This window comes from Apium graveolens, chromosome 6 (genome assembly GCF_009905375.1).
Source record: "Apium graveolens cultivar Ventura chromosome 6, ASM990537v1, whole genome shotgun sequence".
NCBI lineage: Eukaryota > Viridiplantae > Streptophyta > Magnoliopsida > Apiales > Apiaceae > Apium > Apium graveolens.
In genome coordinates this window covers 104,848,179-104,865,743 of record NC_133652.1, presented here as the reverse complement: position 1 = coordinate 104,865,743, position 17,565 = coordinate 104,848,179, and the positions used below count along the sequence as shown (strand labels likewise).

Below are 17,565 nucleotides of genomic sequence, written 5' to 3'. Positions count from 1 at the left end.
AGTTGAGGGATATCAGGAATTCTGCCACTTAAAAAAATTTTAATTTACCCTCTAAGAAGGAACATTTCTGAATCTCTTGACTGAGAGTTTCCATCCTTGAAGGTGGAAGGCAACTTTTCTATGAAAAAAATTTTCTCGCAGGTACACTTGGATGTTTGGAGCTTTGAGTGAGTGACACACTGTGAGACTGAGCGACAAACACTTGAGTGTAGAGTGGAATGAAACACAATATGAGATCACTAAACAAAAATCACACACTTGTACTATGAGAAATGGTTACCAAACATATAATCTCTTCACTTGGTTTTTTGATCCTAAGATTCCACTCCGATACATTTTGAAGGATTACTTAACTAAGGGGAAGAGACTATATAAAAGATTATAGAGATTATCAAGATTCAATAGTTTTTCTGAAACTAAGAGGTGGAGTTTCCAACTTTATTGTACTAAGGAAGGGATTCTTCATCTTGGGGGAGAGATTATGGGGTTTCGATTTTCTGAGTTCCAACATGTTTTCTATATGCTTTATGGGAAAATATGAAGATTATTGAAGACAATATTTGGAAAACATATCTATTTGCAACTTTACGTAAGGGAGAGAAGAATCTGTTATGTGCTGAAGTTGAATGTATATAGAAGATGCGGTGGATATAAGATAGTATTATTTCCAAGTCCAGGATTGAAAGTTGAAAGCTGATTGAAGATTTTTGGTTATGGTTAGTTGAGTTATCCTCCAAATTGTTGTTTCTCCATTAATATTTGCCCATCAGGTGTAATAGTCAAATAGGGGGAGATTGTTGAGAAAGATTGAAGTTGTATATATAACTTAATAATACTGATTTTGATAACTCAAAATAGAAAAAGGACTTTAAAATAATTTATATTCCACTAGAATCAGTACAGATTGTTAATTGGGCATATACACAAAGGTTTTGGTAGCCACAGTGAAAAAGACATCAATAGTGATCCGTATGAAGTTCATTAATATGTTCAGGAATCGGAAGAATAAGGTTCGAGTCATTTGAAGCAGTTATCAAGATCAGTGTGAAGACCTCAATGATTCTTAGTAAAGTTGTTTATATCTGAAAGAAGACTTGACAATGATTTGAGAAGATGTAGTACGAAGGCCTGAGAGCGAAACTAGTCACCTGTGAACCAGACCATTGCACTAGGTGTCAGTGATTCATGAAAGGAAACTGAGTATTATCATTAGAAAGATTTCTAAATGAGGGTTCGTATTCGGGAATACAGGTTTTATGATTCAGATGAAGACTCAAGAGAGAAGACTTGAAGACATGACAACTTTGGGAATGCAGTGCTTTATAGAAACTAAGTCAAAGTGATCATTACCTTGTAGTAGGAGTCACCCTGATTAGTATATTAAATATTAGAAGCAATATCCTGGTAATACAGTTTAATATTTAATTACAGGAACTGTTCTTGACTTGGTACGAGCCACAGGGAATAAATAAGAGCGAAATTCTAAGTGCTTGTAAAACCACCCTAGTCGCCAGTTAGCATGCATGGTTATTTTTCTAAGTAAAAATTCACTCCCTAGTCATACTTCCATGCATAAGTCGCAAGTAAGAAGTAGGAAGAGTGAGAAATGGTAGTCCATGTGTTGTAGGCCCCATAAAATCAATTCCCTAGTCTTTCATGCATGCAGAGTCGCAAGTAAGTCCCTACAAGGACAAGTCAAGTCGCAAGTTAGGCTTATCAAGGGGAACGAAGTCGAAGCTTAGAGTATACATGGGTGTTCAGTCTCTAGTTAGAGGAGTGTATCAAATATCTAAGTATAAATCCCTTCCTCCATGCTCTAGGTCGCAACTAAATGAATTCAAGGGGGTTCAACATTCGTAAGCTAGCAAATTCTCTAAGGCAATTATATTCCTTGCCTTGGTCGTAAGTTAGAGAAATATTCCAAGGCAAAAAAGCCTCCCTTGGTCGCCAGTAAGACAAAGAAAAAGAATTACCAAGTACTTCTTATCTTCTGTGCGCAAGTAACGTAAACACAAGTCTCAGGGATGCAAGTTGGCTTGAATATACAAGTTGTCAATTTGAAATGAAAGTATAATATCAAGCCACGTAGCCTTCTTCTCTCTCCAGTCTATCAACCTATATAATCAATAGCAGCAGATTGTAAATGTATCTCTTCATTTTTCAACAGTGCGAAGCCCTTGCAAAATTGTTTCAGCATTTCTTAAAAGCTTGATTTAACAAGGAGATGTCATGTCCAATTTGATTCACATCATTTAAAGTCTTACAAACTTGTAACACTCATTATTTAAAGCCTCTTTGATTGTATTTAATACCTTTTGATAAGAGTTTTAGATTTTTAGAGTGATAAGAAGAACCCTAGATTTATAGCTTATTATTTTGGTTCTTTTTATGTTTGTAACTTCGAATCTTTGTATTTGGAGTTGTAAGCAAAATCTACGGATATTTATACTTTTGAATAAAAAGAATATTTACCCAGAATCTCTTTGTGTGTTTATTTCATTTTAGTTTTGATATTCCGCTGCATTAATTTGATAAAAATGAAAAACATACATTCAACCCCCCTCCGTATGTACCTTTTGGACCTAACATATTGATATCACCAAACAATCGTCTCTCAGACCAAGAATCACAAATTTCGTGGTCCTGCCCACAACTAATATGTCTACATCTTGCAACATCGCAAGGAACCGACAGATATATCAACCACGTTCACACCGAGGGGAACCACCCACATCGAATTACCGCAGCCCAATACTTTCCCGAAAATCCAACTAAACCATGGGCTCTGATACAACTATTACTTGTTTGCCCTATTACTTGTTTGCACGGCTTCGCCAGGGGTTTGTTAATTAAAATTTAAACATTTATAATTTATAATCTAACAATTCTGTGTGTAATATATTAATCATTAATCCGCGGAGTACTTTATATTTCCACTTTCATTTAAAATATTGCAAAGCTAACTACATATAGTACTCTATTGAATACTATTTTTACTTAAAAAATTATTGTAAAAAAGATAATAATAAAATTATTGATGTAATTTTTATAATATTTATTTTATTGACCGTAAGTAAAAATAAAATAAAATTACTAATCTTAAATAATACAGAATAAAATATGTAGAGTCTAGTTAATAATTTTATAAAATAGTTGTATATTAACTTGGTTGAAATAATAATCAATTTATAGAGACATTAGAGTTGTATTCAAAGTTTGGATATATTTAACATTGTATAAATATTATATTTTATTGAGTTTTATTTAGTTAGTTTATAGATAATAATAATATTTAGTCACCATTTTTTTTAAATTTTTGCCATTTTTATTTAATAGTGTATTTTTTTATTATACTCGATTAAAATTTAAAGTTCGATTATAATTAGATAGTATTAAGAAGATTATAAGATTATTCTGAATTTTATAAACGATGAATTTAGCATGTATCTTTATAATTTTGTATTTGTGCTATCTGTAGATACATGTAAAAATATTAGCATAGTTGTCTATTTCTAATTATGTGATATCAGTTTAAATTTTAAGAAACTTGTATTTTATTTTTTTACATATGTAAGATATATACTGCATATAAAATTATATTTATGTTCAAAATTTTGTTTGATTTATTTAAGGAGTTCAGTCCCTAGCAACCGAGAGAATTTTCATATAAAAAAGGTTACAATGTCATTAGATAACTCACCCAACGACTCGTTTTTTTAAAAAATAATTCTTGGTACGGATTGCGAAAAGATTTTCGCAATACGGGTTAAGTAAAAAAATGCACTTTCATCCATATCGCGTAAACTTTTCTTAATACCTCTATACTCTCTTATCTCCATCAAACCCACCCTTGTCTGGTCTTTATTGTACCACACAAAAAACTTTCCTCTTCCTTTTCATTTATTTAAGCAATTTTTTCTTCCAATTTAAAGTAAGATACTAAAAGCCTAAGGTACTATTTATTTTCCATTCTTATAATTGGAGAAATTAAGCATAGATCATATAAAATAATATTACATACATAAAAGCGTTCATAAATTATAAAATTGAACACAGATGAGATAAAACACACCTGCAACTGTTATCGATGAAAAAAATACTTTGAATCAATATTTGTTATGATGCTGGGCGACAATCACCCACAAAATCGTCTTAAAATGACTTGTTGGGATGATTTTGGTGTTGTTGTGTATATGTTGTGAACTTGATGATTTCATTAACAAAACACCTTAGTAGATTTAACTTAGTGAAAAATGTAGCACTCGACGGATAAGGAATATAGTCCCGACGGATGACTCAATATAGTCCCGACGGATGATCATTTATTATCCATCGAGTGAGTAGCTTATGTAACAATAAGTCATGTAGCATATTTCTGCAAACACCTTTATTTAGATTCTGTAGTAGCATATAAGTCATGTTGACTTTAATTAGATATGCAGAATAGGTTGATTAATTGTACATAGATGATGTCTTGTAATTCTGCATAAATGAAATAAAGTCAAGTGCCAGAAAGCTACCCGACGGATGATCAACAATGCTACTCGACGGATGATCAACAAGGCAACCCGACGGATGATCATGTACCCGACGGATAATCAATTCAAACATCTGTTGACAGTGACAACACAGTCACATGCGTCGAGTGTATGCAAAATGAATGTGGAAGCCTATTCAACTGGGTTTTTGAGAACAAAGAAGCATTGCCATTTCCATGCTATTATGAAGATATTCAAAGATGCTGGAACAGAGTAATGAAGTAGCATAGTATTAGACTTGATAGGTTTTGTTTTATTATCTTGTCTTATTACTGTGTAATCTTGGTGATATATAAACCAAGAGTAGCAATTAGAACAACAGGAAGACTAAGCAAGTAAATTCTCAGAGAAACATTTGTAAGTTGTATCTTTATCATTTCTCTGTAAGTTTAGTTGTTCTTATTTGTAAGCAGCTGTGAGCTATTCAAGCTTCACAGAGTTCTCTCGATATATATATATATATATATATATCTGGTGGATACTTTCTAATCCACCAGAAAGTTTTAAAGACTTGTGTTTTTATTACTTTGTGTTTTGATTCACATTTAATTTGATATTCCGCATTTTGCAAATCAAAACACTGTTATATATATATATATATCTTAAGTTAGAACATTTTATATTTCTGAAAAAGGTTCAAGAATTCCATTCAACCCCCCTTCTGTAATTCTTGTTGCATTGTTAGGGACTAACAATTGGTATCAGAGCAAGCTCTTGAAGAACAAAGAGTTTAAAGATCACAACAAACAACAAGATGAACAAGAAGGATGTTGGAGTCAAGATTCCTTTCTGGACAAAGATAATTACCATCACTGGAAGATAAAGATGCATCTTCATTTACCTTCTCAAGATGAGGCCTATGTAGATTACATAGAGAGAGGCCCTCATGTACCAATGAGAGCTGCAAGTGGAAATGAGCTATCAGTTCCCAAGCCAAAGCATGAATGGTCAGATCCTGATATTGAACAAGCCAGGAAGGACAAGAAGGCCATGAATATTCTGTTTAATGGAGTTGATGGTGACATGTCTGACAACATCATCAATTGCAAAACTGCCAAGGAAGTTTGGGATACTATTCAGATTATCTGTGATGACACTAAACAAGTTAGAGAAAACAAGATGCAGCTACTAATTCAGCAATATGAGCATTTCCATTTTGAAGAAGGTGAAACTCTCACTGATATCTTTAGTAGATTTCAGAAGCTACTAAATGCTCTAAAGCTACATGGAAGAGTCTACCAAACCAAAAATTTTAACCTCAAATTTCTGAGATCCCTACCAAAGGAATGGAAACCAATGACAGTCTCATTGAGAAACTCACAAGAATACAAGGAGTTTACATTAGAGAGACTGTATGGCATTCTAAAGACTTATGAGCTTGAAATAGAGCAAGATGAAAGAATGGAGAAAGGGAGAAAGAAAGGAGGATCCATTGCACTGGTTGCTGAGTTAGAGAAAGAGAAGGAGATGAAGATAGAAGCTGTTGAGTCTACTTCAAAGGTCTGTGAAAATAAGGGCAAGGGACTGGTAGCAGAAAACGAAGATTCTTTGAGCTAAGATGATATGGATGACATTGATGAACATATAGCATTTCTTTCCAGAAGATTTTCCAAGCTCAAGTTCAAGAAGAACTTTGGAGCAGCTAATCCAAATAGAAACATGGTGGATAAATCAAAATTCAAATGTTTCAAATGTGGCTTGGCAGGGCACTTTGCCAGTGAGTGTAGAAAGTCAGATTCCAGCAAGAAGAAGTTTGAGCCTGTGGATTATAAACAGAAATATTTTGAGTTGCTTAAACAAAAGGAAAGGGCTTTCATTACACAAGAAAATGACTGGGCAGTAGATGGTCTGGATGAGGATGATGATGTCAGCTATATCAATCTAGCCCCAATGGCCAAGTCTGATGAAACAGAGACAAGTTCTTCAAGTAATCAGGTAATTACCACTAACCTTACATATTTATCTAAAGCTGAGTGTAATGATGCAATAAATGACATGTCTACAGAATTATATCATTTGCATGTTACACTTAAGTCTCTTACTAAGGAAAGTACTAAAATTAAAAAAAATAATTTGTTTTTAAGTGAGAGGAATAATGTGCTAGAATCTCAGGTTATTGAATTTGAAAAATTGAGAATTGAGTGTAAAATTGCTAAGGATGAATTAACTGAGTTCTTGAAGAAAGAAGAGATCTTGAAGAAGCAGCTTGAAGGAGAACAGGAAGTGATTAAGGCATGGAAAACATCTAGAGATGTTCATGCTCAAATCACCAAAGTTCAAGGTATTGAGTCCTTTTGTGATGCAACCTGGAAGAAGAATAAGGAGAAACTGGAATCCAGTTTGGTTGAAGGAGTGCTAACAGATGTGGACTCGACGGATGATGAAAGTCATCCATCAGATAATCAAAAGGATTATCCGTCGAGTGATATAAATCCTCATCCGTCAGCTGTGAGCAAACCTGTGAGTAAAGCCAAACTTGCCAAATTAAATGAAAAATATGGATCAGTTTCCAAAAACTTCATTACAGGAGAATCTAGTCAAGTGAAGAAGGAAACGAAAGTAAATGTTGGTCATCTGTCTATCAAGCAATTGAATGACAGACTAGAAAAGATTGAGGTTAAAATAGAGGCTAAAAGGAAAAATAATAGAAATGGTAAAGTAGGGATTAACAAGCATAACAACTACACACCTGATAAGTATGCTCCAAGAAAAATTTGTGTTAAGTGTGGTAGTGTAAATCATATGTCTGTTAATTGCAAAACTGCCATGCCTACTTCCATATCTGTGCCACCTCCTTTTCCCAACATGAATGCCATACCTTCTATGCCTATGAATGCTATATCTACATAGAATATGATTGCACAATTTGCTAATATGCCATTTGCACCTAATCCTTATTATGCTGCATTTAGTATGCCTCAAATGCCATTTAGCATGCCCAAATGGAATAACATGTTCACTAATAGCATGCCATTTCCTGTTAATCAAAATGTGCATGATAATTCTGTTGTAATGAATGGTTTCAAAGGTCCAACTCAAATGAATAAGGATGAATCTAATATCCTCAAGTCAAATGAGATTAAACCTAAGAAACAGAAAAAGAAAGCTAACAAGGCAGGACCCAAGGAAACTTGGGTACCAAAATTAACTTGATTTGATTTTAATGTGTGCAGGGAAACAGAAAGAATCTATGGTACTTAGATAGTGGTTGTTCAAGACACATGACTGGTGATTCTACCCTGCTCACAGAGTCCAAGGAGAGAGCTCGCCTAAGTATTCCTTTTGGAGATGACAACAAGGGTTATACTGTGGGATATGGCTTGATTTCAAAAGACAATGTCATCATTAAGGAGGTTGCCTTAGTGGATGGTCTCAAGCATAATTTGTTGAGTATCAGCCAGCTATATGATAAAGGCAATTCAGTAACCTTCACCTCAGGAGCCTGTGTTGTGACAAACAAGAGAAGCAACAAAGTGGTTCTCACTGGTGTGAGAAAAGGAAATGTGTACCTAGATGACTTTAACTCATCAAATGCAGAATCTATTACTTGTCTTCTCAGTAAAGCAAGTCAAGATAAAAGTTGGCTTTGGCACAAGAAGCTATCTCATCTAAACTTCAAGACCATGAATGAACTTGTAAAGAAAGAACTGGTTAGAGGCATTCCTCAAGTGGAGTTTTCTAAGGATGAACTGTGTGATGCTTGCCAAAAGGGAAAGCAAATTAAAGCATCATTCAGAAAGAAGCTTGATTCAACAATTGAAGAACCTTTGCAACTGCTACACATGGATTTGTTTAGACCAGTCAATGTGTTGTCCATCTATAGTAAAAGATTTTGCCTAGTAATTGTAGATGATTTCTCAAAGTTCTCTTGGACATATTTCCTTAAGTCCAAAGATGAGGCTAGTGAAATCATCATCAATCACATAAGGCAAGTCAACAATCATCCTAATTTCAAAGTTAGAAGAATCAGGAGTGATAATGGAACTGAATTCAAAAATTCTGTCATGAGAGCATTTTGTGAAGAAAATGGGATTTTACATGAATTTTCAGCAGCAAGAACTCCACAACAAAATGGAGTAGTGGAAAGAAAGAATAGATCACTTATTGAAGCTGCAAGGACAATACTTGAAGAATCCAAATTACCAACGTATTTCTGGGCTGAAACTGTAAATACTGCATGCTACACTCAGAATATTTCTTTAGTTAATCAAGCAAAATGCATGACTCCCTACTAATTGTTCAAGAATAAGAAACCAACTCTAAATTTTCTTCATGTCTTTGGCTGCAAATGTTATATCTTGAGAAATTAAACTGATCAGAATGGGAAGTTTGATGCTAAAGCGGATGTAGGGATTTTTGTTGGATATGTTGTTGGTAAAGCATATAGAGTCTACAATCTGAGAACCAACATTGTTGTGGAATCAATACATGTTATTTTTTATGATAAAAAGATTGAAGGCCTGCAAGATGGAGATTACCATTAGAGCCTCAAATTTGACAATGTGGAGATGGTTAGTGATGACAGTAGTGATGAAAGTGATCAAGAAACAGTATCAAAGGATAATGCAGAAAAATCCTCTACCAATGAAGCACAAAATTCAACATCTATCGAGTTACAAAATGCTTCATCCGTCGGGAGACAATCTGCCTTATCCGTCGGGAGACAACCAGCTTCATCCGTCGGTACTCAAAATTCACCATCCGTCGGGTCATCAAAAGAAGCTGAAAGTCAGAATAGATCACTTACAGAAAGTTCCCCTTTCTCAAATCAAAGATCCATAAACTTGGGGGGAGTTTCTAATAATCAAAACTCAATCACATATTCTGATAATCAAAAATTGAGTGACATATTCTGACATATTATCAAAAATATGTCATTTAAGTTAAATGACATATTCTTCACTCAATTCACTAGTAGTTTTCAGTTGGGTCATTTAACTAAACAAAAATTGAGTTCAGTCATTCAACATCTTAAATATTTCACCTAAATCATTAAACAAATATAGAATTCCGCATTCATCAAATAGGGATGACTTGAGAAGGAGAATGTTAAGTTAGAAAATCAACTGCCAGATTAAATTTTGACCCACCCAAATAGTTAATACTCAATCCATTCATCACATAATCATATTCATTTGTAACTCGGTCCATTTTTGTAAACACAAAAGCACACATCCCTAATTTTATTTTCCCATAAACTATATTGCCCCAACTTAGTTGGAGGTGTAGTGGTATCATAATCGAGTCTTCAAGTAACCAATTTGAAGCTCTCGAACTTTTTTTTTCCATTTCTTATCAATTATCACAAATGATGACTATTTTGAAAATTTCAGATTTAGGGTTCTGGGTCAAAATTGGGCCTTTGGCTTTATGACTTTTCTCGTTATTTTGATGATTTAAATAATTTAATTATTATATTTTTGATATCTGTATTGTGACTGTTCATGTACGAATTATTTTGGTCAAACCGAGAGTTGTGTACGCGACTTTAATTCATTTTCCGGCTAATATAATATTTGTCTGGTGATTTTGACCATGTATTTAGCTTTGTATGCTCGTAAGCTTCTTTTATGATATTACTCGTTAATTTTGGTCAAGTTTTTCGTAAAGTCGTACTTTCGCCCCAAAAGTTATAGACCGAATGTCGTGTTCAGATCATCAGTTGTGGTTGTTTGACTCGATCATGTTGTCTGGTTGATGTTGAGTAGATTGTATGTGAAAACCATTCAGAAACAACTTGTTTTACCTCCGAAATCGAGTCACCGGAAGTGAAAAAAATGATTCATGAATATGACATCTAACCCCATACAAACAGTACTTGAATGATGAAAATGTCGTTTAATAATTAATACTGGTCTCCACGAATTATCGTTGTACCCCCATTTCTGTATTACTCCTTCCTTCCCACTTATTTTTTTTACATTTTTATTTTTTGTGTGTCCGTATAATTACTTCCCAAAAGTAGTAAAGTTTTAGAATATAAATCAATTGAATGTACTACTTTACTCCACTTTAATCACTTTATACATTAATAATGATTGGTCTCACCATTTTACCCAATTTTCTTACTTTTCTCTATTAATTTATATTTTTTCTTAAGTCCGTGCTCAATCTAATAAAAAATTGAGTGAGACGGAGAAAATAAAATTAATGAGGAATAATAATTAAATGTTGTACACAGAGATAAAGAAATATCAGAAAAAGAAAAAAAAAGAGATTGTTGTGTGTGTTTGTATGTGAAAGAGAAAATGGCCAGCTTTGTTTGCCCTTTTTCATGATGTACGCATCCATGGCAGCAGAACACAGAAGCCTACACAAAAACAGTACTAGATCTACAAAGTTAACATTCAAGAGGGTAAAAAGTTGAATTAAAGAAGATAAGAAACAAGAAGCTACAGCTGTTTCTTTTATAATAATAAGAAGAACAAGAAGAAGAACAGGGGCCTTTTTGTAATTATATTGGGAAGGTATGCAGCTTCCTGTGTGCTGAGCTGAAAAGATGGAAGTTAAATGAAAGAGAAGACACTGAAATGAAGACAAGAACATGGGGTTCTTGAGAGATTCATATTCTTGGCCTTAAGTCTTTCTCACTCAACTTTTCAAATCTGGAAGATATAAAAAAACCCATTTTGGTTACAGGTAAGTTAGTTGATTTTGTGTGTGTATTTATCTTTTGGTTTCTTGATTTTATGTTTCTGGTTTGGTTTGAACTTTCAAGGCAGGTCTGTTGATGTTTTAATATATGTGTATACATATATCTTGTGTTTTGTTGTTATGTTGTTTGTTGGATTAGTACTTAGCTATATTTGTTAAAGAAAGGGTCTGAAATGTCTTGGTTTAATGTTTTCAGATGAGAGGAATAGGATACAACTTACAAGAAATAGTAGATAATAATAAAGGTTCAAGCTTTGAAGCAAATTGCAAGAAAGAAGCAATTTTGACTAGCATTCATGAACCCCTCTTTGGTTTGGACACTAAAAGGAGTCCTAGCCCTTCCACCTCCACCTCCACTCTCTCGTCTTCTTTCGGAGGGGGTGGTGGCAACGCCAGCTCTGGTGGTGGTGGTAGTGGTCCTAACAACTCCTCCAGCTTGGTGTTCATTTCTGAGGAGACTATGAACCACAAATGGCAAGTTTCTGTACCGGAAAATGAGCAAGAAAATTGTGGCATGAAAGATGAGTGGGCGGCGGAGCTGCATCCCATTTCTGGAGCTGGAAATCCTCAAAGGTTTGGTCTTGGAAATGGATTGGAAGATTGGGAAAGTTTGTTTTCGGATTCGGCATCACATGACCAGCTCAGATGGATTTCTGGAGATGTTGGTGAGACTTCCTTGAGCTTGAAACAGCTTCTGCAAGGCGAAAGCAATAAAGAAACCGAAGACACCTCTGGTGTTCAGCCTTGGGGTAATGTGGTATCTAATTTCAATTCAAGTTTAGGGGCTTCAAATTCTGTTCTGACTTCAGCTTTAGCTCCAAATTCCAGGGTTTTGAATTACACCCCTAATCCACAAAACCCCAATTCTGCTTTGCCCACGAATCATCAGTTTTTAAGCCAGAATATGAACAATATTGACATGTCATCTGTATTATTACTAGCTAATAATAATAGCCAAAAAGACCAGCATCAAATTGAGCCTCAACCGAAAAGGCACAACCTTGGCATACCAAACAGCAATACTGGTGCCACTAGAACTCCGTTTGTTGATGGGTTTCTACAGTCAATGAAACAGCCTCAAATGGGTTTCGCTAACCAGTTCAATTTGCTACCTCCACATCAGCTTCTACAGAAACCATTTATTACTCCAAAGCAGGAGTTAATAGGTGGCGTTCGCGAGCAAATTTCAGCTGCAAGCCACCTCCATCAGCAGCAGCAACAGGTAATATATGACCAGCTTTATAAGGCAACAGAGTTAATATTGTCTGGGAATTTCTCACACGCGCAAGCGATATTGGCGCGGCTCAATCACCAGCTTTCTCTTAATATAAAGCCTTTCCAAAGGGCTGCTTTTTATTTCAAGGAAGCTTTGCAAACTTCCCTCCTTGAAATATCTGATCCGGTATCCACTATTTCATCAAGAATTCCTACACCAGTCGATGGTATGTTTAAGATAGGTGCTTATAAAGTGCTTTCAGAAGTTTCACCATTGATTCAATTTATGAATTTTACATCAAACCAGGCTCTTCTTGAAGCACTTGGCAATGCAGATAACATTCATATCATAGACTTTGATATTGGGTTTGGTGCACAATGGTCTTCTTTCTTGCAGGAGCTTCCAAGGACGGACAGAAGTCCTCCCTCATTAAAAATTACTGCTTTTGCCTCCCCCACAACCCACCATCCTATTGAGTTGGGTCTTATGCACGAAAATCTGACACAATTTGCTACTGATATTGGTGTTTCTTTTGAACTTGAAATAGTGAATTTTGACTCGTTTGACCCAAATTCTTACTCGATTTCACTGGAAAATGAAGCAGTTGCTGTGAATTTTCCTATCTGGTCTGCTTCAAATCACCTGCCCGCCCTTCCCTCTCTCCTGTCCTTTATAAAGCGGCTCTCTCCAAAATTAATGGTATCCATGGACCGTGGATGTGAACGAGTTGATCTCCCCTGCCCACAACACCTCCTTCATACCCTTCAATACTTCGAGATTCTCTTCAATTCGCTGGATGCTGCTAATATAACTTCTGATACTGTCAGCAAAATGGAGAGGTTTCTTTTTCAGCCGAACATCAGAAGTATGGTTTCAGGGCGCCTCCACTATCCCGAACAGATGCTTCCTTGGAAATCATTTTTTTCCTCGATGGGTTTCTCACCAGTGGCATTTAGTAACTTTGCTGAAACTCAGGCTGAATGTTTGGTGAAGAGAACCCAGGTTAGGGGATTTCATATGGAGAAGCACCAGGCATCACTTGTGTTGTGCTGGCAGAACCGTGAGCTCATGTCAGTTTCAGCTTGGAGGTGCTGAAGAGCTGCGGATTGTCAAGTCTTTTGGCCTTTGTGCACAGAGCAGAGGTTTTAACTGACTTTAATCTTTAGGTACCTTCAATATATATTAAACCCTGATTGTGGTATCTCATTACGACTTATGTTTGTATATTTACTTCCATCCAAGTCTAATCTGGTTATTATCCATGTAGTCTTGACTTAGGCAGACTATATTATCCTAGTGCAGAAAACATAAACTGCAGCATTTAGTAGTCATTATTTTATTTGGACCAATGGCTTTCTATGATTATATCTCTATGCTGAAAAGGATGCAATTCTCCATTGAATGATTATAGCACTTATATAACCGACAAGATGGTTAGAAATGAATATGGGGATCTCTCCCCCTTCTCTCTGGTTCTTCATCTTGTTTATTAAATGCATGTTGTTTTTTTATCGAATAGCATTTGTATGTTCATGTCAATTTCAACTTCTAGATTTTTCTTAATATCGCATAGTGCATAGCCTTTCTGATCCCTTACATTTTGAGAAGAGAAGACAGCACTTGGCCAGGCAAAATATGTGGCTAAACAGGGTAGTTGCCTTTTAATTATGTTCAGCAGTCTTGTATATTATTGATATTGAACTGAAGTGTCTACTACCAGTCTACCATAAATTTTTGGCTATAGAGGAGCTTGGAGGGACTATTAAAATTGAATCTGATCTTTTCTTAATTAAGTAAAAACGAGAACCTTAGATCTGGTCGTTGAGAATGCATAGAAGACTTAAAGCATTGCATTGCTAAAGAGCACAATCCTTGCACTTCTATTTTTTTTTATTCAAAATTAAGTCCCAGGTTTCTACATTTGAGGCATGCCTATGTTGTTAAGGGTCATTACTATCACATGACATTATTCAACAATTCTACGTCACCTAGTAATTACTATGTAGCCTTTTGATATAGAAACATCATTCCATTCTTTTACTTTTGCCCTCACGAGTTCTCGCTTGATGTTTTTTTTCCTCGCAAGATCTTGTTTCCTCAAATCTATGAACTTCCGCAGGATTTTTCTTCTCATAACCCACAAACTCTCAAAGGATTTTTTATTTCTTCTTTTTCAACCATAAAATCGTGCAAGAATCTTTTTTCCCTATAGTAATAGATTAACATATTTGCTAAGATAGGTACTTGAAAACTAAATGCACCATCCCTCTAAGATTTTTTTTCAGTCTTTAAAAGAGTAGGGTGTAGAAAGCCAGTTTCTTATGTCATTCAATAGGTTCAGGCATAAGGTCTGCATTATCTCGTCATCCCCGCACCCTAGAAATACAGAATATGTTGTGTTTATGTACTTGAGTTATGGAATAAGTAGTTAGATTACTAATTCTGACATCAAGATTTAGACTTTTATACAAGTCTAATGATTACCGACAACATTATTTTGTTATACTCAAATAAAGGAGGTAGTTTGTATTGCACTAATCATGTTTATTGCAAGTTGCTATTTCTTTAGTGGTAAACATGGTTTATGTGTTCAGCTAAGGTTAGTTTTTTTGTTTACATATGAGATATAGAGATACATTGAATTTGTAACACCCATCTCATACATGAGATTTTTATACATTTACTAATCAGACCACATGGGTTTATATTTAACTGAGTATTAAACAAGTTGAGGACTATAAAGAAAAGTCTGATTCAATTGTTTATACTTCATCTCCTGTGTTTTTTTTAATTGAAATAAAAGGTGTAGCTCCCTTGTCAACAACTTTGATAATGTTTGTATATCATAGGCCCGTTACATCTTATTATTATAATTTTGGATTAGGGGTGCTTAGGAGTATTATTTTGGTGGCTAACATATATCTCTATTAATCTATTGCTAAAAGGAGGCGAAGTATAATTGTGGTCAGCTCCTACTCAGTTTTATTGCACTGAATTTGAGTTTTATTGCACTTCTACTAGATTTGATTTGGCATGGTTTGCATTTGAGTTTTATTGCACTTCTACTAGATTTGATTTGGCATGGTTTGCTTGTTCGCCATCTTAAGTCTGCTCTACTCATCTTCATCTACAAGGTACAAGCTATATATACCGGGTATATGTTATTTAGTTTAGTTGGAATCGGAATGAAAGTGCAGTTTGCGATATTTGAATATGCGTGTATAACAGGGCTCTTGGAGAAAGGAGGAAGCACGACAGTTTTTAACACGACTAAAAAGCTCATAGATGTGCGCCTGCAAATCCTGCATACACTTTTAGCTCTTGCTATGTTCTAAGCTCTCAAAACCTGTTGGGCCTGAGAATAAAGAAAGAAGAAAGAAGAACTATAGATAGGGACTTTAATATATAATCTTGTAATAAGAGGCCCAATAGGGGCCCAATTGTAAAGGAAAAAAGTCTATTAAGGGTCCCCTATAAATAGAGACTAGTTGCCTCATTTAAAATAAAGGAGTGTTGTTGCTCATTTAAAATATGATTCAATATTAGGATCATCATTTGACGCTAGAAGGAGCTCTAAAATTTGATACTCCAACATGATAATTGAGGAAGAAGATCCAGAGAAATGCGGAAACACGACAGAAATTCAAACTGTCCAAAAATCAGAGCAAATCAATCCAGCAGGAAAAGAAAAGGAACCATCGACCCTCAGGCCAAGAAGGCTGTTTCCGGTGGAGGATAATCCCCCACATGAAGGTTCTCAGATGCAGAAACCACCTGTTAAGCGTAAGAGGAGGATCATTAAAGACATTCGTTCCCGTGTTTTAACAGAGAAAGGAAAGCAAGTCCTCTCCAGTGATGCTAGGTTGCATTTGCAGAAATTGAGACATAAAAAACTTTTACGGGAGCAGGAAATAGAGGGCACGGAAGGTTCAGATGAAGAGCTTAAGTTGTTAGAAGCTGAAACTAAAAGACTAGAAGCAAAGTTAGAGAAAATAAAGGAAATCCATCGTTTACAACAGGAGTTGAAGCAGGCATCAATTAAAGAAGGGGGTGATGAAGAGATGGAATATGTAAAGCTGTCAGAGGACGACAAAGATTACTACTATGATGAGGAGGAAGTATCCACATAATCTATATATTCCAGGCCTCGACGCCCAAAGACAGTTTCCTCAGGCGGTACTCCACAAGGGTCGATGTCGACAAATTCGATATCACAAGAGGAGTTCCTTAAGATGCAGGAAGATATGGCTCAACTTCGCGACCTAGTAAAAACGCAATCGAGATTTGAAGCCCCGGTGGAAAGCCCCTTATCTCGAAGCATTGAAAAAGCTAAGATAGACAGGACTTTAAAAACCCCGGCGCTCGATCAATTCGATGGATCAACAGACCCATCAGGCTTTCTCAATACTTTCGACGGTCGAATGGCATTCTACAGACACTCAGAAGTCGCCCGTTGCCAATTCTTCTCCACATGTCTTCAAGGAACAGCCCTACGTTGGTATAACAATCTCCCATCCAGGTCAATCGACTCCTGGACTACATTAAAGACAAAATTTCAGACGAGGTTTTCAAGCAACTACAAAGGGGGCAAGATCACAGCATCTTTGATTACGATGCGTCAAAGACCTAGCGAATCCTTGAGAAGCTATTTAGGACGCTTTCGTCAAGCTATATCTGAAATAACAGACCTGGAGGAACCTTTGGCAGTAAACTATTTAGCAGCAGGCATTGATGGAAGCAGACATGGTATTCTGCTAGAAGAACTCATAGAGAAACATCCTCAACATCTCCACGCTGCTTTCCAGATTGTCGAGCATAGGATGACGCTCCAAGAAGCGGTGGGAAGCATAAGATCTCCTCGACGCTCTAGCTACAAGTACGACAGAACAAGAACTCATAGCCCTCGGACCCCGAGGTCTCGAAGATATGACCCTAAATCTCCTCGGCGATGGAGGGATACTGGAAAAGAGAAATATCAAAGCTCGAGGGATTGAGAATACCAGCGGCAACCTGTATCATATGGAAAATGGCAACCCCGTGATAGAAAAGACAAAGAGTTCACTAAGCTTACAGTCGACAAAGCAACAATCTTGGCAATTCTGAAAACAGAGCCTGACTTTCGACCCCCGAGGCCGATGAAGCCGGGTCGTCCTCCAA

General features: G+C 35.9%; 1 protein-coding gene across 1 annotated transcript; it reads left to right on the top strand.

Moving 5' to 3' along the window:
• Nucleotides 1–10,752: 10,752 nt before the first annotated feature.
• On the top strand, nt 10,753–13,878 carry LOC141666559 (scarecrow-like protein 22). The gene is made up of 2 exons (XM_074472624.1): nt 10,753–11,177; nt 11,389–13,878. Exon 2 carries the CDS (start codon nt 11,389–11,391, stop codon nt 13,501–13,503), a length of 2,115 nt encoding a protein of 704 aa, XP_074328725.1. The 5' UTR covers nt 10,753–11,177; the 3' UTR covers nt 13,504–13,878.
• The last annotated feature ends 3,687 nt before the right edge of the window (nt 13,879–17,565 follow it).